The sequence below is a fragment of the Ruditapes philippinarum genome, unplaced genomic scaffold (genome assembly GCF_026571515.1).
Source record: "Ruditapes philippinarum isolate M1 unplaced genomic scaffold, ASM2657151v2 ctg1765_1_1_1_1, whole genome shotgun sequence".
Classification (NCBI taxonomy): domain Eukaryota; kingdom Metazoa; phylum Mollusca; class Bivalvia; order Venerida; family Veneridae; genus Ruditapes; species Ruditapes philippinarum.
In genome coordinates, this window is record NW_026864712.1 from 128,287 (window position 1) to 154,618 (window position 26,332).

A 26,332-nucleotide genomic window follows, 5' to 3' on the forward strand; every position below is an offset into this window, starting at 1 on the left:
CTCATATTCGCGAATATGAATTCATGTACGCGAATATGAACGGGAGTACCGAATATGAATATTGCTTTCATAATATTTAAGGCTAAAAGTAATAAATTGACAGTATTTTCAACATAAACCATGATAAATATTTAGCATGTTAAAAAAAGTATTTTGATAAGTTTCTTTTGTAAATTACAGCGACAAGAATTATTTTTGGTGAAAACATTTTTTAAGAATAGAATTTCCGTTTGTAGAAATTTGAATGCGCGATTTCTATCAATAAAATTGACCATATGAGAAATAAATTACAATTTTACTGTTAAAAAATGACATAATATATTTGAAATATAAATTGAAAAACAAGATATAGACTAACTGTAAAAATTACTGCCGAATATGGAAGTGAATACCGAATATGAACATTACGTTTATAAAGGTTAGGTCAAGTAAAGCGACCACCACTATATATATATGATACATAATTTACGTTATTTACTTTGTATAGTTTTTTCGGTTTTATAGTATGTTTGTTATATGTTAATATAATTTTAGGAAAGAAATACATATTATAAAGATGCAAGTGTTTTTCATTTTGTCAGAAAAAGTACGTATTATATATGATTGAAAATATGACTTGATTTAATTGTTTCCTTTATCACATACAAATGTCTTGACTTTTCTCGAGTCGTACATCATATAAGACGAAATATCGCTTGCGCTTTGGGGATATATGTTCCTATAATAACATATGCTGGTTGAATATTCCTTATTCCGTATTGACGTCACGTCATTTGCGCTTTATAGAAACATAGCGTTAAAGCGCGCTAATGTTAGCGTTGCACTATAGGCGCGTCATTGAAAAAATACCCATTTTAACAGTTTACTGTTCTTATTTTATATATGTGATAAATAGAATATTATATTCGTATAGATTTAATACTAAATTTATTGAACTCGTTGAATAAAACAATATTATGCTCGCCAGAGGCTCGCATAATATGATTTTATTCAACTCGTTCAATAAATTTAGTATTAAACTACACTCATTCAATATCCTCTATATATTAGGCCATGTGTAATAATAATTATCTAAAAGAGTTAAACGTAATTCTCTATAAAAAGGACATATTAACAAAAAATGATACTCGGATTCAACTTGCTTCATATTACATCTTCTACATAATCTTTCGCTTCTTAAAATATTCTTATATCGACCTTCTTCAATCTCTAAGTTGTGTGAGGAACATCTAAATCTCGCGTGCCTCGACATTAACAGAATTTAAATAACTAGCTTGAATAAAGTTTAACGTAAATTCTTTATAATAATCTAATTTAGAACCATTGTTGCCGTAACATAAAATTGGTAATACCATTGAATTAAAGAGTTTTAATTTATCTTCAATCTTTATAGAAAGAGTGGATTGTTGCCTCGAAATTTAGAATTTTTGTCTTATCGAAATTGTTTCAAAATTTAAATACTTAGGAACATTGTTTACCACAGGTGGTTCATTTAGAGAACACGATGTAATGTTATCAGGACAAGCTTTAAAAGCAATATACAAAATGAATAAATATGTATATAAATTCACAGATCTTTCTGTAAAACACCATTTAGAACTTTTTGATAAGTTTATTTTACCAATTTTGTGTTATTCCTCAGAAGAACCTAATACATACACGAAGTATTTCTTATTATTATATATTTGAATGTAGAATCTCTCAAAAGTAAATAACTTGTAAATTAAATATATAATCAATGGTAACCATTATAATAATGAAAGAAAAGAAATACTTGCAGTCACGTCATCTTGCTACGTAATTATTTATTTACTTATGCATACATGTTATTGTATATATTATGAATGCTTGTACATGACTCTTTTGAGAGTTAATTTGCAAAATAAAGATTCTTCTTTTTTAAATTGACATTATCAAAAATGGAGTTCAAAGAATAAAGAGCCTTTAAAGCTTGGTTTTGAGCTTGATAAAAACTTCCATAAGTTGATAGCGTTACTCCTAAATAAGTAAATTTTTTAACTTGTTTTAAAATTTTATTGTCATACTTAAGCGATATATTTAAAGATCTATGACAAATATTTTTGTTTAAAATAAGTGTATGAGCTTAAAACAGGCTTTGATATTTTGTTAAATATAAGAAAATATTAAAATACTAATACATGAAAATTACTTATTATGCGTGTACACGTGCGTCTCTGTGTGACATAAAGTCTCCCTTTTTACAAACATTATATTTCTGAGAAACATATTGAAGTAACATGAAGAGAATGGAATACTTTTTACATTTAACTAGTTTGAAAATATCAAAGTGATTAACTTTGAATCAATTTTTTTATGATTCAAGTCTCTTACATTTGAGTAAAAACATATTTTATTATGATAATTAGAATACCAAAAGTTTCTGTTATAAAATTAGAGGGTGTTAAATAAAACCCCATTAAACATTAGTGATATAAAAGTCATATCACAACGCCTTAATTTGAGCGACAGAATTTTCGTTTTGATGACAATTATATAAATGAGTTATTTATAAAAGCAACTATGTTAAATAATGATTTTCATAATTTGATTTAGGAAGAGAAATTATTTTTTTCTTTAAGAATGATGATGTAATCAGATGTTGTGCAAGAGCCTGCTTTCTGATATTACAGATGTAAAATAGTTTTTATCCTGTAAATTTATTTTTGTTTTATTTTAGGTTAATATGTTTTACTCGATTACAAGATACAAATTTTAAGTATGTTCGATTTAAATAAAACATATTATCATTATTTTACAACCACTTTGTAGTGTTGAGTATATTGCCAAATTATTCCCCATCTTCTTCTTTTACTTCTTTTATAGCATTTTAAAGATAAATCAGATTTCTACTTGTATCTATCTGTTTTTTTATTATTTATTTACTTTTTATATGTTTGTTTCTTTTTTCCTCAATGACGTACAGACAGTCATGGCTCAATAGTTTTGTTTGTGTTTTTATCATTAATTAAATAGCAATACGACGCAAATCATGATTTTCGTTATTCAATAAAACCGCGCGGCTGTATTACACATTCATCAAGAAAATGAAATTTTCGTGCAAATCTCTATACCTGTTTTCTTTTGCTTTTACAGTTTGATAAAACTATTTACTGCAATACCCATATAACAAAAATACCTTCAAAGATTATTTGCATTACATAATATTACTGTCATTTTCTTCATACCCATTTTATTTTATTTTGTCTACTGACTTTGTTCACATGTTATTACATTATACTTGTATATTGTAATCTGTGTCATTCTAAATAAAGTATATGTTCTGTTCTGTTCTGTACTGTACGTAAATAGTAAGATTACATGTGATAAATGGTTACATATGTCTCTTATAAATCTCAGTTGATTGGGCATGCATGTATTTTCAATGTATATGAATTTTATCTACTGTACATGTGAGAAAGGGAAATGTATATTTAATTAGGATAAATATGAAGTAAAATATGTACATACTGCATAGCGTCGGTAAACTGAAATAATTATACCAATTCGTTAAAGCCGAGATAATATTTTAAGTTGTTTTTTTTTTCTTTTATTTCGTTTCATTCGTATGTGAAAAAAATCATTAATCAAGGTCCAAATTATTATTACGTTGGTCAGAATACAATTCGCACTGAAATAAACATCTCATCTTCTACTAAGTTCGAGGAACAAAGTTTACAAAATCTCTTCTGGTTGCCTTCCGACATATTTTCAAGTTTCAATTCTAATATATTTTCAATATATTAATATACCCATTCTAAACTGACATAAAATCGAATGTTATTTATTACATATATATTTACACATAAATTAATGTTTAACGTATTTCTGAAGCTAAATTGTTAATTTAATTCTAATAATATATATTCAAATAATGGTACATTGTTGTATAATTGGAATTGCAAAACGTAAGACTACAGACATATTAACAAAGCAGAGTGAATAAAGAATTCATTTTAATTTTTTCCCTTCACTATCCCATGACCAAGTAATCACTAGGGCGGAGTTATAGTATTTATCGCGCCTGATATGTTTTGGTTTGGACAAACCTATTTTGGAGGCGTGGTTCTAAGTACAATTATCCAATGAAATGATACGCTGGGTGGAGCTAATGACCGCCCCGGATTTCAAATCAAATTAAAAGCATTTAAAGAAACAATAAAAAGATTTTTTTTCAAAATGAACTCTGACTGTACATTTATAATTCTTTATATTACATATCATCTTAAAACTTAAAAACAAAAATTAATGTTATATATGTCGAGTATCAAATGAGACATTATTGCAATTATTTACTTCCAGTTAAATAATTATGTTTTTGTTCTGCTTTAATCATTTACCACATTTTCTGTTAACTTTAACTTTGAATTTTACCTATATCTTTTTCACAATTTACTTTTGCTGTGTTTTCTCTCAAATTAAATAAGTTAGTAAAAGTAAATCGTAAAAGAAAATGCCTAAGTTTTCACAGTTCGATGCTATCGTTCTATCGTTCGATGCTATCGTTCGTTCGCTCGTTCGTTCATTCGTTCGTTCATTCATTCATATATTTCGGTGCTTGAGGTGATAATCATGCTCTAACATGCTTTAAAATCATTTAGACATTGTAAAACTGTACATAAACTTTCTTTTTCTAAAGACGAAAATTTTATCCGTTTCTAAATGTGCATTTTCTATCTAAAATATGAACTTAATCTGAAACTTTTATTTACGCTCTAGAGAAACCCTTTAAAAACTAAAGCTAAAATAAATAAAAAATAAATTAAAATAAATTCTCAGCTGTAACATTCACAATACAACAATCAGAAGTTAACATTATAAACCTTTTAAACGCATCTAATGTATAATACTATGATTGCTGCATAGTAATTTACATTTTTAAAAAAGGATTCAAGACTTCATATTCGTTATGAGAAAGATTGTACAGCAAATAATGATGAAAAGTTCATTATTAACCAAAAATATATGAACAATATACTTTTGTTGTGTATTTCTTTTCATTTCTTAATTTATTAACTTTTTTCTCTCTCAAGCTTTTTAAGTGCTCTTCAGCAGGCAAGCAGCTTTAAATGTCAAAACATAAATAAGATCTCTTTTTTACAGTCAAAAAATCCCAACGATAAATCCCTATTTACACACGTATAAACATATATGAAGATTATGTTTTCCTTATTTTTGGCCGACTTTTTCACATGTGCACGTGCGGTGCTATTTAACTATTATATTTCAATAATTAAATTTATTAATTATTTAAGATTTACCGGGGCCAGAATTGCATTGAAGTCGCTATTCAATGCATTCTGACTCACAATAATCTTACATAAAACATGCGCATGAAAAAGACCATCTACCGTGCATAAACGGTTAAATTGATGGAATAAGTCACGTACTATGCTATCATTATTTTTAATTAATGTTTTTGATGGGTTTCCTTAACAACTTCAATCGAATCATGATAAAAACTGAAATACATGAGGTTATCAGGAAGTCTTCACCTTTTGTAAAAAAAAGAAAGAAAAAAAAAACATCTATATAAAAAAAAAAAATTCACGAAAATATTAGTATAAAAAAACTCTTAAAAAATAGAATGAACGTGTTGAGTGTTTTTTTTAATAATTCAGAAAATCGGGTACCACTAAAATACGCAATGGAGATTTTTGGCGCAACGGATATATGAAAAAAAAACTGGCACGCCAGTCATTTGGTTATATTTGAGTATATAAAATTATTGTTAAGCACAAGTTAGTAAATTTGTTTTAAAATGTGTCATAATTTGTATATGTGTAATTGCATTTGAGGTAATATGTCTGGCGAAATGGCACAACGCAGAGATAACTTTAGCAAAAACGTAATTGATTAAAATTAAAGTTATTTGAATAAATAAATAAAGAAAGAAATAAAAATATCAGTATATAATATAAATTGTATATGATATAGCTAATTTTGATGTTGTAAAGGATTGTGTGCCGTCAAAATGGACTTATGTACAGAAGAGTATACTGACCCCCCTTATATATTTTTTTATGCCTTCAGAAAAAAGAAACTTTGTATAATACATATCTGTAAAAAATTGACAAGTTATATGATATTAAAAATAGATCTTCAGAGTTTTATCTGTTATTATACACCATAAATCACAAATATGCATGTTTCTTCGATGATATTTGGAAATTTAAGAGAACAGAATGTTCTTCTTAACATACAGTAGTTGTACACTTTAGCCTTTATCATATGAATCTCATGAAAAAAGATGTATGAATTTATAAGTTAAAGTAGATTCTATTGGTATAATCAGTTGCATCTATTATTATAATAGTAAATGGCCCTTTTCTCGCTTTGATATAAAAATACATGTATAATCATTGAAAAAGGGATGATAGAAATATTTATAGTATAAGTTATTAAAAGTTTCAATACCATTTATATAATAATAATATATATCAGTTAAAAATTATAATATTTTTTATATCATACTGGCAAGGTACTCGTGTACCGCAAGCGTGTTATCATAACGATCAACTTATTTTATGAAACATATCAAACATCATCTAAGCTAAAAACTAAGGTAAAGAATATATATATTATAATTATATGATTATATCATCTATATATCTGTCATACAAATAATACCTCGAAAACATACTGTTTTCAAATTGATCATTTTTGAAAGACTATTAATTATTATTATCAATTTGTATTACTAATTTCACGATTATAAGTTATTATAAGATCTACCCGTTATGCAAATCTTTATTTTCCGTTGCGCCGAAGTTAAGTCCAATTCGCCGTGCATTTAGAATATTCTACCGTGTGACCAATACCAAATTTTTATATCATTTTTAATAACTATTTTTTAGAGATAAAAAAAACAGTAGTTTTGACCGATGAATTTTTGCAACGATACATTGAATACTTATAATGAAAAAAAGATGTTTTATGTTGATTCTGCTGTTTCAAAGTATGACTTTATTTAGAAAATATACTAACGCAAATTCAAACAAGCAATTATCATAGTATTGCAAGCAATCCATAAGTCCCCTACCGGTTAGAACCCCAGCAACATTCTGATTTCAATTTTACCAGTGAATGAATGACATGAATGAACTTAAATCTTTTGAGTTCTAAGTTTGTCTATTTCATAGTAATGTGTAATTTAGTTTCCCTTCCTAGTAAGGAAATATTGTTTGTACAACCTTGTCATATTATTACGATGTGGGATTTTAAAGTAAATCCTATAAGGAATGAAGAAGTTGGAGTAAAAAATACCAATTTCTCGAAAAAAATCTAAGTTCAAGAAGGACATAATTCTGGAATAGTCTTGCTAGAGTATTTAACCTTCTCAAAAATGTTGAGTGATAATGAGAAACATATATATTTGTAGTAGATACATTAGGAAATAAAGAAGTTATTTAAAAATGACAACATTTTTTTCATAAAAATTCTAAGTTCAAGGGAGGTAATACTGATAATTTTTGTGCTAGAGTTGTAAACCTTGTCACATAAGATGTGGTTGATGACCAGAAACTTATGATGCAGTAAATGGTAGTCTCTATCGACAAAACTTTTCCAACAAATTTCATATTGAGTTACTGTATGTTTAAAATTCATATTCGGTATATTCGTTCACGAATATGAATTACATATCTCTATAAGGAGCGATAACTTGCAATTAACCTAGCAAATATAAATTGTCATCCATGTTTAATCAAGGATTCTTTCTTTCAGACTTTTATTAGTGACCGAATAATTAACAATAGGGGTAAAAAAAATAAAAGAAAAAAAAAACAACAACCTCGTATTCACATATACATGTATATACATGTTTATATACTGTACGTCGTTCTGGCCGTGGTGACTAAATAAAGTTGAATAAAGCAAATATTAACATAACATATATAATTTTAACTTTTAACTTTCTTTTCTATACTTTTAGAAGATTATAAACAATAGGCCTAATGTTCATCTTCATTATTCTTGTTAATATTCGGATAGGCCTACCGTTCTGGTCACAATATTTATTACAAATTAAAGTCAGATTTATCTAGTTTTTTCATTCAAAGACATGATACAAGTAAATGATATTCTCTATTCTCTGTGGACGAAAAATATCCAAAAACAGCTGTTTTTTTATGAAAATAAAATTCATATTCGGTACTCCCGTTCATATTCGCGAACATGAATTCATATTCGCGAATATGAGTTCATATTCGGTATTTAGTCATACCGATTTTTAAGACATATTTTGTCATTCTTATGACTTATTTGTCATTTTTAAGACTCATTTGTCATTTTCAAGATTTATTTGTCATTCTTAAGACTCATTTGTCATTCCGTAGACTTATCTGTCATTCTTAAAACTTATTTGTCATTCCTTAGACGTATTTTCATTCTGAAGACTTACCTATCATTCTTAAGACTTATCTGTCATTCCTAAGATTTATTTTTCATTCCTTAAAGTTTAAACTTATTTGTTGAAAATACAAGTATTGAAAGTCGGTAATGACTAACATTATCAGACTGAGCATTATTTTACAATGAGCAATACATTTGGGACAGCAGTGTCAAATGGTGTCACAAACTAAAAATCAAAACTGACACAATAGGAATGAAGTTACCTGCTAGAATTTGTGTAAACCAAAGCGCTGCAAAAGCTTCATATCCTGAGATTTCTAAGTCATTTAAAGGATAGAACCAAATCATTGGGGCTAATCCCTGGAACAAACACCAGAATACGTAACCTGAAACATCAAGTTACAACAGTAAGCTCAATATCTAAAGTCATGGTAAGCAATTAGTCCAAAACTACACCTATAGATACACTATAAAATAAAATTTGCATAGTTCCATGTCAGACTGATGCTGTTGAAGTAACAATCAACTAACCCTGTACGCTTAAAATGCATAACAAACTATTATCTCACATTTTATTTAAAAACAGCATTATAGGTACGAAAACATAAAGGGCGAAAGACTGTAAACAAAAAATATTCCACAAATTTATATTAGAAATCTGGTGTGTCAAAAAGAAAAGTACAAACACATTGCATCTTACCGTTTATTCCTTCTCTTATAGTGTGTCTCATACTGATACAATCAGGACTTGAAACAACCTTGCTTTGCTTTTCCGGCTTCGACGTTTGTTTCGTACCCATTTCTCTGTATTTCGATTAAAGGGAGATAATAATCATTTTTCGTCCTATATATTTTCGTACTTACGTCTCTCTAAAGATCCCTGGCTCGTGTAATTCTAATTATCGGATACAATAAGAATTTCACCACAACATGTTTGTTAACAAAAGAGCACATGCCCTTTTTGTGGTTAAATCTGTTGTTATTCATATTCATATTAAAATTAAAGTAGGGATCTAGATCAAGTTATGTCAATCACAGTTTCATCAGTTGCCTTCCACTTATAAGAAAATTCTCTCTCCAGAATTTATATAGATCTATTTACCAGATCTACTTAATCTTATCTTTATTTCTTTCTGGTCCATTTTAATCTGTACTTTCCATTACATCTAATGACCATGAATATACTATAAAACCAATTAAAAATAATAATATATTTTTTAATTGACGAATATATAATGTCAAGCAATTTACAATCTCCTTCCAATAAATACGCATTTCCAAAGACATAAAAATACCTCATTAACTGACATTTCAAACAGCAGTTGAAGACTTACAATATTGCTTATGCTATAATTATACATATATATATGCCTAATTTTTCCCGCCAAAATACATTAGATATTTAAGGGTAGTTAATTCATTATTTTGATCAATTACTTTGTTACAGTAATGCACAATTTATAACATATTGAACACTGAATTGATGATGACCACGATACCATGGATATTGAAAACTAGAATGCGCAAGGTGGTTGTAAGCCCGCCCCACATGCCCGTAGGAAAAGGAAGCGGGTTTAGCGGGGGAAATTAGTTAGGTTTTAACCTTTCGTATTTCCTCCGCTGCTTGATCATGGTTTCGTTTTGGCGTCAAAATGACAGGGATTGCACCTTAGCCTCGGTGAAATTGACCCCGTTAGCTCATCAGTCATTACATGTAACTTTTTTAAGACTATGGAAAACAGTACAATGATGTCCATTTTCATCTTCAATGACCTTGGTCTCTGTGACATCAAATCTCACCCAAGACCCCTGCAATGAGCCACACTAGTACCAAACATCAATTCTATGATATTGGTTGACTAGGAACTTGTAGTTCCCAACAAAATTGCTAAAGAATTCTACATGGGAGGCGGAGAATGGTGTAAACAATCTGTGAGGAGCAGAGCGCTCCACTGTTTTTTTCTCAGTGCTGATTAGCATGATTAGTAAACTGTATTTTTTACAGAGATGTTCCGATATTATCGATCAATCGTGTTTATTGCTTTCATAAGAAATATCGTGTCATATATCAATTTATTTTTCTATTGTCTTTTTAACTGTTTGAACAGTACTGTTCTTTCAGAGACTTGTACTTGCATGCTTTTTATTACATTATGGGGGCGTCCGTGCATGGTCGAGTGGCTAAGGATGTTGACTTCAAACTACTTGCCCCTCACCGCTGTGAGTTCGAATCCCGACTGTAGTATCATCATACTGCATGTACAGTATTGTGATACAAAATAGAAATTGTAATGATATCAAATCTTAACAGATTTAAACATTGAATTTGATATTTTGTCCCGGCAATGTGGTTGGAATGCAAGTAGAACTCACCAAACTGCATGTCAACACATCAAGTTTCAATTTAAATTAAACACCCAGAAAGAAACTTCCCAAAAATAGCAACGTTGTGATAATAACCTTTTGACCCAAAAGTATGGCGGGTATAACTCATCTATGTGATATCATGATAGGAAATTTCTTCTTTACTTTGATTGGAAGACTTACAGGTTTTGATTACCTGGCGCGCATGTCAAATTTTCTGCATATCATTCTATTGTAAATACCCGCGTTTTGTGTGCCAACTAGCACGTTACTTTCAAATAGACCAAGGAAAACTCATCTAAGTAAGACCAAGTTACTTTGATTGAAACACATACGAGTATAGGCGTAAGTCAAATCTCGGCATAAATATACTAGCTATTTTAAAAATCCGGCGTTTTGTTTGCCAAATACACAGACATACATACACTATAAAACTCCATGCCAAATAGAACTTTGTCGATATCTGGCTATAGGTTGGCATCATTATAGGAAGTTTGAAAGGGTGCCATCAGCAGGGAAGATGATTGCTTCAATTTTTTGGGATAGTCAGGGGATAATCATGATTCACTATCTTGAGCAAGGTCGTACCATAAACGGTACGCACAATGCAGACGAATTGAGGCGTCTGCGTCAAAAAATCGCGCGTAAAAGGAGGGGAAAACTGACTCTAGGCGTCCTGCTTCTGCACGACAATGCGCCAGCTCACACATCCCAAGATGCGATGGCTGCTGCAACTGACTGCGACCCCATCCCCCATATTCTACGGACTTGGCCCCCTCTGACTTCTACCTCTTTCCGAAACTGAAAACCAAGCGTCGCGGTAGACGTTTTGGTAGCAATGAAGGTGTCATGGAGGCGGTCAATGAGTTCTTTGATGACCAAAATAGTTCTATTTTGAAGGATTAAACAAGTTGGAGCACAGGTGGGCCAAGTGCATTGTTGTAGTGGGCGATTATATTGAAAGTAAGATCATTAGTTGGGTTCTCTAACTATATACCGGAAGTACATCGGGCCAAGAACGTTTAGATCAATTCTCGTAGTATTTCAGAGCTGATTAAAATACAATTTCCTATATTGTATTTATGTCTATGGCAGGTTGAGGCCAACATTTTACCCTGGGGTTGTGACTTGTATAACTCATGTGGAGAACGAGGTACGCCAAATATATGTATGTTATGCTCTTGTCACAGACGTGTCTGAGATTTTCCGAGTTTCTACTCCAGGGGCATACTGTATACAAATTTTGTTAAAGGAACGCCGCTGTTTTCAAAAATCCTAATAACATCAAATTTGAAATTCTTTCATAGTATAAGCTGGCCGGGACTCTAAAGCAAAATGGAATATACAAAAGATGAAATATACAATGTATTCAGAAATGAAATTAAAATCGTTTATCACACACCCGTGCCGATTTTACGACTCCGTAAATATGGTATTGCACGGCCGTGCATATATTTTGACGTGACGTTATTAGCATTATTTATTACATGCTTTACGGTGGTTTATAGAAATATATCAGTGATATAAAACTGGTAATTTCACTGTTTGAAACAATGAACTTACCACTTTGATAATTTCACTGTTTTGAATTTAAGCTCCTTACGTTGTTTCAGTGAAATACCAGCGTGCACAGTACTGGGTACCAACTTAATGACGTGACGTCGTAAATGACACTGCGCCACTCGTGAAATATACCTTTTGGTGCTCACTCGGTGAAATATATTCCGATCTTACACTGAACTAAACAATATCCTCTATACAAACACAGTGTAAAGACGCGCTCATTAATAGCGTTAAACTATAGGCGCGTCAAAGAAAAATGACTCTTATTTCACTTTAAACGGTCTTTATTTTGGGTATGTGATAAACAGTGTGGCAATACCACGTGACATTGACGTCACTTTTGGCATCATTTCCAAGACAAATATTGCTCGATTCGGAAAAGAAAATAGCCGTAAATATTTTATTTCTGTATCAATATCTTTGGGATATGCACCAGTCTACGGGGAAAAATATAAGCTTTCCACAGAATATTAGATCTTGTCAGTTTATAAGCCGTTTTATCAAACACTTTGCATAACCTTGGAAGTTGCTTGTATTAGAGCGGGCTTCGGTTGCAAGCTATTTCGTTTTCTGGCGTTATTTGGTCTACGCCATGATAAATAGGTCAGGTTTACATCAACCGGGGGTACAGACAGCAAAATCCTACCTTAATATGTTTATATGTTTATTATTTATGGCGTAAATCTTGCCATTTTCTTCAATTGTCAATTCTGGCACCAGTTCCAAGTCGAAAAAAGGGACTACAGTTTAAAGCAGATTTTAGAATCTGTTGCAAATGCAAAGCAACATGACTACCGTTCTCTTTCTACAATTTCCTGTTTCATTGTTGATCTTTCACAAAGAGATTGTGAAAAAAAACTGATTGTTCCTTAAAGCAATAACACTTACTTGTATCGCAATAGTGCACCGAAAAATAATAGTTTGGTTTCGTTTTGAAGATGTTTAAAGTATTGCTCATCTTATCCTATGTAGTAAAATGTGATTTATTCTATTTCACAATGGCGAAATTGATAAGAAATAAATGTGCTCTCAGTGAGAGAAAGAGTTAAAATAAAACAATACTACGGAAAGGGTTACACTATAACGCGAGTGTTGTAAAATGGCTTAAGGTAATTTTTTCAGTCTATTTTTTGTAAAGAGTAACTAACAAACACTGACACTCGTGAATGTGACGAATAGGTTCTTCTGTCCTCAAATTAAAGAGAGACTTTGAAAAGGTATATATTTTTCTGGAATTGCCGTATAATAAATTTCTATAAAGTTTGATAAGCAAAATCACAATTTAAAATTAAAATCCTGAATCTAATTGTCAAGCGCATTAACATGACGTTTACATTTTATGCTTATTTTACTATAAGCATATTCATCATCAGTCAGATTTTGTTCTTTGTGTAGAACAATTTTAAATAGCATTACATATAACTTGGAACTTTGCGTGTAAACCTGATAGTATTGTTACTTAGTTGCGTTACTTATGATTCTCTATTTATCAAAAAGGCCCAAAATAGCCATGAGTCGCCAATAAAAAAACGAGAATGGACGCCATGTGGTGTAAACAAAGTAGAAAATAGTAAACAGATAAATGATTTTACAAACCAACAGCCATCGATCACAGTCAAATTTCTTGAAACAAAACATTCTAAAAGTCGGAAATAACAATGATTATCAATAATTATATAAATATTTACATTAACATATATGTAATAGCAACACGACTGAGGTCCATATATGACACTGATGCGTCCATTGAATTATTGATAGCTAACATAAGCTACGTAAAATTACGATTACATTTGAAGAGTATATTCAATTTTTATTCTTCAACTGTCAAATTACTTATTTCTTTATTCACATATCAGATAATTCATTTATTTGGCATATGCATTATGTTTATCATGTTTTAGATTTTAATATGTGGTCCTTCTTTAAATCTTTAAATGCAACAAAAATCCTGTTAAGGACATCTGCAGGTCATGCCGCGTGCAATAATCCATGCATTTACATCCAATGACCACATCGGTAAGAAATAGTCCCAAATAGCCCTATCGTTTTTATTCAGTTGGAAGAGACATTATTGTTAAAAATTCTACTCGATTTAAATGTTTTCAAACCATAAATTTATATTCCGTTCCCTTCCTCTCTTTACAATGTGTATTGGTGAGCTCTCTGATAAAGCTCGATTGACTGATATAATTAACTAAATTTGTCAGATATGTAGTTTATCAACAGAAATAAATGCAATAATAAAATAAATAGTGTTTAGTGTTCTTAAGTGAACGAAGTTATATCCACTTCACGAAAAACGGTTAGATCTACCGTGGGTATGAAAACAGGATGTGAAATATTTTTTATCAACGAGTGCCACTGTATTAAAAAGCTGAATCTATTATACTTAAACATTGCTACAGGTTTATAACATTATGGTTATACGTATAAATAACTCTTTACAAAAGAATACCCTTTGACTTTGAAATTGCAGCGTTGAGGCATAACGCTTTACAGCATAAAATGGAAGTGATCCTGAATGTGCACGTTCATTGGACATTCTAGCTAAGTCAATTTTGCCGTTTTGGGTTTCTGTTTTCTCTCTATTTTGAATACGTTTAGTATTGCTACATGACACATATAGATTTTTCATAATCATTACCGTGAAAGGACAATGATTAAAGAGCAAATCAATTTCTTTACAAATACACATGTGCAGACAACAATTTACGACTTTTAAAAGCACTTATAGCGCAGCAAGTAAAAATCATTTAAATATTCATTTGTGTTTATGTAAATCGTACAGTAAATAACAAATGTTTGTATGGTTAACATAATTATATAGAGAGAGAACGGTAGGCATGTTGCTTCGCATTTGCAACAGATTCATAAATCTGCTTTAAACTGAATCCTTTTTTTCGACTTGGAAACTGGTGCCAGAATTGACAATTGAAGAAAATTGGCAAGATTTACGCCATAAATAATAAACATATAAACATATTAAGGTAGGATTTTTGCTGTCTGTAACCCCCGGTTGATGTAAAACCTGACCTATTTTATCATGGCGTAGACCAAATAACGCCAGAAAACGAAATAGCTTGCAACCGAAGCCCGCTCTAATACAAGCAACTTCCAAGGTTATGCAAAAGTGTTTTGATAAAACGGCTTATAAACTGACGAAGATCCAATATTCTGTGGGAAGCTTTTATTTTTCCCCGTAGACTGGTGCATATCCCAAAGATATTGATACAGAAATAAAATATTTACGGATATTTTCTTTTCCGAATCGAGCAATATTTGTCTTGGAAATGATGCCAAAAATGACATCAATGTCACGTGGTATTGCCACACTGATAAATAGAATATTAAATTCGTGTAAGTTCATTACTGAATTTATTTCACTCGTTGAATAAAATAATATTATGCTCGCAAGAGGCTCGCATAATATAATTTTATTCAACTCGTGCAATAAAATCAGTATTGAACTTACACTCATTCAATATCCTCTATTTCTTTAAAGCAATTCCTTGTCCAGTTTGAATGAAAGAGTTGCAACCCTTTTTAATTTTGCATCATTTTTTTACAATTAGAATAATTATTCAATGCACACCAGCTATTGGTCTAGACAAATATCGGTCAAATGGAACATTAATATCGAAAAAAAAAATATTTCCAGTTCCGTCATGTCAAGGAAAAGTTTAAGTTGGGCATCCATGACCGAGTGATTAAGGTCGTTGACTTGAAACCACTTGCCCCTCACCGCTGTCGGTTCAAAATCATGCGAGGAAGCTATCCACCTAGCTTACGAATTCGGTGTCTCTACTCAAGTGCCTGAAATAATGCACGGAGGGGCATCCGAGATCTTTCTCCATCAGTAACGCTGGGAAGTTGGCATATGACTTCTTCTGTGTTGGTGCGTCGAAGAAAAACCCAACCAACCAACTAGACAATGATACATGCCAAATATCTACGTTTAAATACAATTGGTTTTACACAAGATTCATTCAAAAGTTCATCCATTACTAGCTGTTCATATAACAAGTTTCTTTACAGCTGCATGCCTCCAGATGAGCACACATATTTCAGGAAAATCAAACTTAAATAATGCACTAAGGTTTTAAGAATTGTTAATTAAATGAAATACAATTTTAATGATTTTGCTTCATCAAAATATTTTTTACTGCATAAAAACGCATTAAGGGCTATTGTATTTTTTACCTCATTATTGGTAATTTACATGGATCGAATGTGCTGTTTGCAATGTACAAGTTTCTTTATTCACTGTTCAATATTTTACTTTTTAAAAATGCATTACATTATGATGACAATTAGCATGAAGCTAGCGGCATGCTGCTTTAAGTTTACTGTAAGGATAATTTAATGATCAAGGTGTTTAACACATATAACATATTGTACTGACAGCTGAACTTTGTGGACTTGATACCGAGATCTCAACCGTTTGAAATTTAATATCAGTGAAAGTCAATTACCCTAATCACGGGGGAGGAAGTGTTACACGAGGGATGGAGTTCTTATGATAACTTGTCAAGGAGTTCTTGTGATAACTGTCACGGAGTTCGTCTGAAAACTATTGTATATACTGCTAAAACACTCGTCAAAATGGTAATTTTCATCTGTAAAAAGTGAGTTTTGTGCTAAATTAAACTTTAAACATTAAGCCTGTCTTACACATTGTATTATGTGTCAAAAACGAATTCATAGTCCATTTTTCATCGCCTCTTGCTTAAAATCTGGAAGTTTTGAGTAGAATTTCCAAATTATTTGCCAATTCGCAAGTATTGACCTGTTTATTTCAAGTTTGCATCATTGCCATACATAATTACCTAATGATAATACAAAATTGAAAACATAAAGCCCCGGCTAACAAATTTATACGCGATTTTTCAAATGTTCCGGAGTTCTTGTGATAACTCAAAATATGTCCGGGAGTTCTTATTTTTTTTTAAGTCTAGACAAGCCTATGAGTCATCATAAGTACTATCAACAGCCTAATGGGTAAATTTTCCATAATTGATACACCATTAAAATTCTGAGGGATTTTGTTTAAGAATTTATGCATTAAAGTGATGAATTAGATTATTGTGTTCCAATGTCAAATATAAGGATTGTAAGCTGACATACTCATGTTGTTACTTTTTCACTCTTCTGTCAAGCATTTTATATTTATGCTTTGTATATATGTATATGCAATTAACACAATATTATTGTTTAATGTGGGCTTAACTTTATCGTCATTAAACATTTGGCTCTAGTAAGGATTCATTGAAATCCTAGCAGACGTAATTATGCCATCCATTAATCCATTTTAAATTAACAGGTCATATCATACTCCCATTTTAAAGAATGAGTTGTTTACTGTCAAAATGTGTACCCAACAAGGCTGAATATTGATATAATACAAACACCTATATTTTTTAATAAAACATTTAATGAAATGAAACACTTACTATACACAATGCATAAATCAGTTTTCAAATCTCACTTGTTCTAGAAGTATGTCCACATTTCACACTTGCCAGCAAGTGACAATTTTTCGTATTTTTTTTCCTTTCTTATTCTTAAGTAGGATTTTGTTTGGAGAAAAAAATGTTGCTAATAAAATAGTCACAATGGCAATGTGAGAAAACTGAAAAACATGAAATTTACAATCTTGCTTCATTTCAAAGTTTAAAATTTTGCGTGGTCATGTAAACAGATGTTATTTGCTCCTTGTTCAATATTTTTAAGCACTTGAAAAATGTTAATGCTTTTGGTCTACAATTCACATACAACATGTAACAGTTATCATAAATGAGTTAAACATGATTAAAGCATTTATTTACAATGAAGAAATGACACTGGTATGAATGATAAATGATGAGATGATTAAAAATGTTAGGGTGATCATGACAATGAGATGTTACAAAATCAATAATGTTACCGGAATTCTAGTTTAAAATTCTTTTTCCTGAATCCAACCTTTCTGTTAATATAAATCATAATTCATCATTGCTAAAACATTAGTCGTCAAGAACATGTGTTATCTCACTTTAAAATTAACTAAAATCCCAAACATGATATTATTAATCCTAGATTCCACAGTGAACTGATAACTTTCAAGTAAATATATAAAGAATGGCACCCATTTTTGATGAAGATAGTACTGGTGCAACTGCCTCAGATTTTTTAAAGTCTGTCCAAAAAGTTAATGAGATCTAGGTATCATTGTAACCGCACACCTCCTGTCTGTTGTTGAAATACGTCTATTGAATCACCATCTTCCATATCCAACTATAAATATCAAAACAAACATTCTCAATATATATCAATGTCACTGACCTAACTGGTAAAATTTCACTTGTGTGCAGAAAATTTCTGTTTAGACCATTAAAATTGAAGACTAGTACATAATTTAGAACTTTTTTTGTATACTTGAATGTTATAAAAATTGCATTGGAAGGAAACTGATATATGTGTATATAATTTTGTTTATCTGTATATTACATCGTTAATTATGGCATTAAACATACAGGATCTTTAATATACATACCCCGTGAGGTGTATCTGTTTCATTTATTGGGTTACCATCAAATCTAAATCGGACTACTCCAAGTTTAAGACCCTGAAATAAAACAGAAAAACTTGCAATTCAAACAGGTCTTCACATAAGCTTGCTATACAACATGTTTCATAGAGATATTTCATTCCAAGTCTAGTTATTGACTGGAAACCAATTTTCTACTTAAGTAACAGTGACCATGACCGTAGCAGATCAATTGAAAAACAATCCCAAGGGAGTTCCTCACATAAGCTTGCTATACCCAAAGCTTCATTGAAATAACTCCTTATCAAACTCTAGTCAATGACCGAAAACCAATTTTCTACTTTTATTAACAATGACCTTGCTCAAAGTGGCCCATAAGCAATCCCTAGCGAGGTATTCACATAAAGTTTCATTGACCATGAGCATAGGGGACCCTAAAAGGTCTTCACATACGCTTGCTTTATCCAAAGTTTCACTGAAATATCTCAAATAAATTTGAAACTTGTTTAGACTAGAAACCTATTTACCATTATTAGACCTTATTTGCCCAAAAGCAATTCAAAATGATATCTGCACATAAGCTTAAATGATTACACATAAGCCTTTGCCACCAGTGAACAATGACCAGGCTCTATTCTAGCGGTAGCTCATTTTTTTTTAAATAAATATTTTAATCTTTAATCCATTAACTTAAAATTTCAAAGGGCAAATTCAGATGGTTAATCAATATATCTATATTTTTTTTATATAAACTTTATAAACAGTAAAACAGTTATCTTGTTTTCATTATCCTTTAGTAGATTCTTGAAAGAGGTGTAAGAAAGAAAGAGAATGAATAGCACATCAACAGAATAAAATGTCTCAGAACAGAATATTATTCTGCTATTTACAATAGGATTTTTACTTTGAAAGCACCATTTGCTCTTCTTTCATTAGGATAATTTGGAATTATTCCTAATTAAAATTTCAAACAATAATTTTGTAAACTTCAGGCATCAAATATTATTATTATTGTTATTATTATAGCTTTGTATAAGGGTTAAACAATAAATATAATTAAATGTCTTGTTTGTTTTCAATAAATCTTACCGCTCTGTCACAGTATGCAGACATGAGTTTGCGCAGGGGTGTATTTCTTTTAATTTTGAAATGTACAACACTACCATCTTGTCCAGTGACCTTGAGATTTATATGTTCAGTCTCATTTTTGACATCATCCTGAAATATGAGATATAGCATAGCTAGTTACATTGTTTAAATGTCTCAGAAAAAAATAAATTTTCATTTCTATAGAAAGGACAAACGTGAATTATGAAACATTTAAATAATGGTTTTAGAGTAAGTTAGATGCATATAACCTGAGTAAAGATTAAAAGTAGGGATAAATCTGAATTAATTTGTATATAAGTAGCATAATGTAAACAAAGAAGTATTTTGACTTCCATACAAAATCACTATAACTGTACTAATTGCCAAAATGCCTCAGGCCTTCGGCCATTTAGTAACATCTTTGGAAACTATAAAAGTTAACCAAAGATAAAAAGCATTTGAGCATAATGATATTAATGACCCTTTAAAGTTTAATCATAATTAATGTACAGATTACAGAATAAGAAAACTTAAATATCATTTTCTCTAGTTTATAGCTACATCAGCGTTGTTTGTGCCGTGTGGAGGCTGTAAAAAGTCGCCATACATTCAATCGGAGATGTTAAATTTCCGATCCTTCCAAGATCATTGTTGTGTTTGTGTTATTTTTAGTTTTAACTATTCTGCATTTTCTGGTTAGGTTATCCTACTCAAATAATGTTGAATCACCCTTAGGATATGTTGCCTGCTTTTTAACTTTAGTCTTTTCTGTGATATGCAGGCTTCATAATCTCTGATCCCCTTTCAAAATAATTTATTTAGAAAATTCTTGAAAATTTTCTCTTCTCCTTACAGGCTGTGGGAAATCCATCTAACTTTCATTGATGTCAAACCCCTCGCACGGATGTAAACATGACTAGAGTAATTTAAACTTCAGAGACAGCTATGAGATACAAGGGAATCTGGGAACCTGTCCCTAGCTCTTATTGAATAAACTCCAACGGGGCTTTTTTCCCCTTCTATAACACTAACAGGGGCCGATATAAGGCCCCTTCACAATTAAAATTGCTTTTTTTCCACAAAGCGGCAGAAAAAAAATATCACAATTTCAAAAGAGATTTCACGAAATACTTGGATTTTGTCTTCGAAATACATTGTTTACCTTCCGGTAAAACTTGATTTAACATATTTGAATTATTTATTAATGCATGTAGAGCTAGTTACTATTGTGAATTTAAAGTATTTCAATGACTATGTCAAAATTGGACGACAGAGAAGATAAGTATCGTTCAATTTCGACACTCCTGTACAATTGTTATGGGCAGGGTTCCCACTCTTAGATATTTTGAAAATTTAAGGACTTTTCCAGGACTTATCAAGGACCTTTATCGATTTTTTAAGGACTTTTTAGAAGATAAAATTTCAAGCTATTTGATTTTTTTTGTCCTTTGAATATGTTCATGGTAATGTTTAGCAACACCAATATAATACATATAGTTCATGACATAAATCTAACTCTATCTAAGAAATACATTCAGTGTCTATAAATAATGAAATGTACTTTGTGACAGAAACTGTTTTTGCAGGTTGTGTTCAAAAATGTATATTTGGGTATGTTTGATTACATCATAGTGAAATTGTATATTGTATTCATGATTAAAACACAATTTTATTAGTACAACACATTATTTTTAGTATATATTGGCTATACTTAGGTATTTCGTGCTACCCGTGTGGCCAATTGGCTGTGCTCTGCCTTTACAATAGTTCATGTATGTAATCAGGGCTTCCACTAAGTTTCCAAAATTTGGAGTCAGACACTGCAAAATCTCTGATATTGGAAGTCACATTTATATTAGGTAAAGAAGGAAAAGTAGAACTTAAAGAAGTCACAAACCCAAAATCAGGGAGTAAATGACTCCAAAACTTCCATTAATGGACGCCCTGTATGTCATACTATTGTTAATTTTATATTGATATACCTTTTGGCTTTTAGCATGGTTGTGAGCAATTAGGATAAAAAACATTGCCCAAGGAAACAACCATACTGTGAGCTTTCATCTTTTTCACGTGCTTTTGAGCACAGGCCAATCAAGCAAACTTGAGGTCGATTTGTGACTGTCTTATAAGATTTTCCAAACAAAACCGCAATAGTAACCAGAAAATAAATGTTAAATCTCATAAATGTCAAAATTGGCCTCTTAAAACACTTGTAAATCGAAAAATCATCAACATTCAAGATGCGGAAATCAATATACTGTGCTAAGACCGCCATTTTGGTTGTTTGATTTACCTCCCCTTTTCCAGACTAATTCCCGTACCTTCCCGGACTTTTTTCTGTATCAACACTAATTCCCGGACTTTTCAAGGCCGGGAGCTAGTGTTTTCAAATTCACGGACATTTCCCGTTTTCCCGGACAGCGTGGGAACCCTGTATGGGTCTTATAATTGAGAATAAACTGGAAGTTAAATGTTCATAACATTAATATTTAAGGTTTATTTGCATCAAAACCAATACAAAAATATGAAATGATGATAAAGTTATCAACCCTGTAAATGCGGTTTTTTGGATAATATTAAGAGCAATGACATCCACAGAACAGAAATTTCTAGAAAAGGAAGAATCCTTTAAAGAGCAAGTGAAGACGTCACATATAGGTCTGACATCGTAAAGTTGACTTAAATCAAGTTGATAATGGTGCTTTATTGTTAATACCACAGGCACTAGACACAATTTACCTCTATACGCTCATAATACAATATATTCTTTATATATAGTATTAGGAAAAGAGTCAACTTGGCCCTATACCAACTCGGCACGGGTCAACTCGGCCCACTTTACAAAAATATATATAATAACGTATTTTAATTAACTTTGCTTGGCATGTTGTTAAGGTAAATGAATAATAAGACATATTTTATTATTACACATTGTACTTCTGCCGAAATAAAGTTAGAAAAAAAAAGGTTATTTATTTGTCTTGCAGATTCGATATAATTAATATAGATCTAGTAAAAATGTGTTTCCTTAGATGTATTTTGTTCGTAAAGTAATATTAAAATAAATATGAAACAAAAACGTGTTTACTTAATATCATAAGCTTCTAATCAATTGCATGTGGTCACTAATCAAATTTGAATGAACGAGTCAATCATAATTATCACCTAATTAATCGGTATCCTTAACTTACACACTGATTGATAATAATAGCCCGTGACAATAGGAGTCCTTTAATGTCTGTTTTCAATTATCATTTATTTCAATATATATCACTTTTATACAGATCTTATTTTTGTAAAATTTTCAACATTATACAGACATTACCATTTCCATACAAATCTTATTCATGTACAGATGCTTAAGTTTTTTTAACACAATAATTAATGTATGAACTAATGTTTTTTTAAAAAAAAAAAAAAACAACCTAAAAAAAAACAACCTAAATGCGTTATAGAACAAAGATACGGGGAGTGGATTATAAATAAAATATTGTTTAAACTAGAACAAAGATGCAGCATGTAAATATCACTTATAGCTCTGTTAACGTGTATTTTTTTAATAGCGGACCAACAAAACGTCAGTTTTTTGGAGATGCACAAATTGATTATAAATAATTACAATAATTACAGTAAATACAAACCTAAATATTAATAATTGAAAAGTGGGCCGAGTTGACCCGTGCCGAGTTGGAATAGGGCCGAGCTGACTCGGGGGCCCCCCGAGTACGTTTTAGGGCCGAGCTGACCTGGATTCATAGTATAGAGGTAAATTAATTGTGTCTAGTGCCTGTGGTTAATACAATAGGAAAACGGAAGGTGTCGAAATTACACCTGTGTAGACATTACCCGCAGTTGCTCTACCTGGATTTCTTACCATTATGCCTCTGGGTAAAATCTGGGCAAAACTGACATCGAATTGATTTGGCAACCCTCAATGATTTAGGACTAGGGCCTGCAACAGCATTACCTTTCACCCCCACCCTGCAGAATAGCTGGAAAAAATGTCTTTATTTACGAACTCTTTATAAAGGACAGAGTTTAAAGTGGTAAAATTACAATTCCTACAAACATTTTTTTTTTACTCCACCTGTTTATTATTTTGATTGAAAAGTACACCAGAAATTATCTGCTAGCATGTAGAATCTACAAATTCTAGTTTTTAGCAAATATAACGTCTTTATTAAGTTAATTAACAGTAGATTTCTAAATCTATAAAAAAAAGTTTAAGAAACCAAAAAAAAAAAAAATCTGAAAATGACAGAAGAGCCGGCAAACCTTTGAGCCATCAATAAAATTTGCGTTCCCCTTTAAAAATCAACATTGCTGATGAAATAAGAAAACGCCAACTACTTTTTTAAAATCAATGCACTTTTACCTTTTTCTGTTGCTGTTCTTCAGACATATTTAAGTTGTTATTAAAGTATTAAAAGCAATAAACATGCGGCGTTTTCCCACTCGTAAAATGGCGCACAAAGGAAAGAGCACTGCGTTTGCTCGAAAATGTAACGCAAGTTTTGATTGGTTCATAGCAATATTTGACCTTTATTGAACTTTTTACAAAAAACCCAGCATTTATTATTTTTGTTGAACAACAATAGTAAATAAACTTAATTCGACATTGCATATTGAAAATAATTATGTCCGGTAATACGAAATGATAATTATAATAAACTAAAATGAAAATAAATGTTTAGTGGCAGGTGCTCTATAAGGTTACCCTCTATAATTTGGCGCCAAATTCAAATGACCTGACCGGTCGGAGAGGTATGCTTGGAACAATTCAAAATGCTTTCAAATGTGGGCATCATTGATTGCTGGGTTTATGGGCCCGGAACGTGGTTTGCCAAATTTCCAGATTTTAAGTTTTAACAAGATCTAGATCTAGATTTTTTTAATGCTCTTGCTATCTAGCCAGAATCGCGGCTTTTAAAGGCCTTTAAAAATAACAAGTTTTGAAAGTTCGGAGATTTATTTGAAAATCTTATTTCTGTTAGCTTCTAGATCTACGATGTTGATTTATTTAAATCTAGAGCTAGATCGATTATTTATTACTATAATCAATCATGGATCCTAATATAACAATTCAATTAATCAGCGCTTTCATTACACCGGCCGGTTACTTCCCAAATTAGCACTTTGAGTGGTATTTCCCCAAAATGAGTTTAAACATAGTTTTATGCAAAAAATGAATAGCTCTACCACATGTTATGTAATTTATGGCGGCACCATTTCATTTTTTTACCGAAAGGAAGTCCGCACCGTAGCTAGGCGTCTACACCGTTGTCGAACGTACGAAACAGAAGTCGAGTAGACAGATTTCGGCACAAATTGACAGATAAAATGTTGAAATTGCATAGATGATTTTATTCATGTGCTGTAATATACAAGCGCATTCACCTCTTGTACGGAGATGGACTCAAAAATTTACCACTTCAGTCAGTGGCGTAGCTACTATTAGGCCATGTATAGGCCTGGGCCTACAAGTTGCTCAAGAAATTGACATTTTCAAAAGTCCTAAAAACACAATAAAAACAGGCGGGGTGAGGGTGGTAGCTAGGTTCAAGCCGTATATGGTCTATTCAAGTGTGTTTCAGGCTTATGCATGATTTACCGTCCGCAGTAAAGTTTACATCTAATCAAATTCATAGTTCAAAATTATTGTTTTGATAATTTTCCTTGAAAATCCTTTGGAGCGCGCGTTTTGCTCTTTTAAAACTGAACTTGTTTTTGGCATCTGGGGGCTAACCCCAAGACCCCCTTTTAACGGCCTACAAGTTGAAAAAAGCTGGCTACGCCCCTGTCAGTCTTGATTCGAATTTTAGGTAGAAAAAATCTAGATCTAGATCTAAAGTTTTTAAACATGCAAGTCCATGATGTCTTACACACAGTGAATTTATTTTTACGTTTGGAATTCAACGTAGGCCTACTTTTCATCTTTCACTATAATGCATATTCTGGTACATGAAACGTTGCGTATCTGTTCCGTGTATTCTGCCTCCGAGAAGATGCGATTGTGGCGTCCCATTTATAGGCCTACACTAAACAAAAGCTCTAAGTAACAGTGATTTTTTCCCAATTTTCAAAACAACCTGTGGCTTTCTGAAGGGGAAAATATAGCGCGATAAATCAGAAAAGGGGGAAATCAAATTCCAAGAACTGAAAGTGGAATTTACCCACACATTTTATAAAATTTTTAATTTCAATTCAATTTATCATGCATGGTACAGGGATTCTAGCTGATATAATAAGTCAGATGCTGTTATATAATGGTTCTGGTGAAGTGCACAGGGCATTACAGGGGAAAATATTAGCTTTTTTAGGGGAAAATATACCTATTTTTAGCTAGGGGAAACAGCCTTTATTCGGCTGTAAAATACAGGGGAAAAAATCACTGAGTAACATTACACCCATAGATCT

General features: G+C 31.4%; 2 protein-coding genes across 2 annotated transcripts in view; both read right to left on the minus strand.

Moving 5' to 3' along the window:
- LOC132726587 (PGAP2-interacting protein-like) overlaps window positions 1-9,209 on the minus strand; it is a 29,217-nt gene extending 20,008 nt beyond the window's left edge. The window contains exons 1-2 of the mRNA XM_060711923.1: window positions 9,071-9,209; window positions 8,634-8,756 (exon numbers count right to left, since the gene is read on the minus strand). Coding sequence (XP_060567906.1) covers window positions 8,634-8,756; window positions 9,071-9,170 — 223 coding nt within the window. The 5' untranslated portion in view covers window positions 9,171-9,209. The remainder of the gene's footprint in view (window positions 1-8,633; window positions 8,757-9,070) is intronic.
- Window positions 9,210-18,098: 8,889 nt separating this feature from the next.
- LOC132726588 (small ubiquitin-related modifier 3-like) lies at window positions 18,099-24,451 on the minus strand. Its single transcript, XM_060711924.1, has 4 exons — window positions 24,291-24,451; window positions 19,916-20,044; window positions 18,833-18,904; window positions 18,099-18,573 (listed from the first exon to the last, which is right to left on the minus strand). The coding sequence occupies exons 1-4, from the start codon at window positions 24,315-24,317 to the stop codon at window positions 18,505-18,507; spliced, it is 297 nt and encodes a 98-aa protein (XP_060567907.1). The 5' UTR covers window positions 24,318-24,451; the 3' UTR covers window positions 18,099-18,504.
- Between the last annotated feature and the right edge of the window lie 1,881 nt (window positions 24,452-26,332).

Coding starts and splice junctions, on each gene's coding strand:
- LOC132726588 (XM_060711924.1), bottom strand. CDS start 24,317: ATGTCTGAAGAACAGCAACAGAAAAAG. Junction 20,045..24,290: donor AAGAACAGCAACAGAAAAAG/GTAAAAGTGCAT, acceptor CTCATATTTCAG/GATGATGTCAAAAATGAGAC. Junction 18,905..19,915: donor CTGCATACTGTGACAGAGCG/GTAAGATTTATT, acceptor GTTTTATTTCAG/GGTCTTAAACTTGGAGTAGT.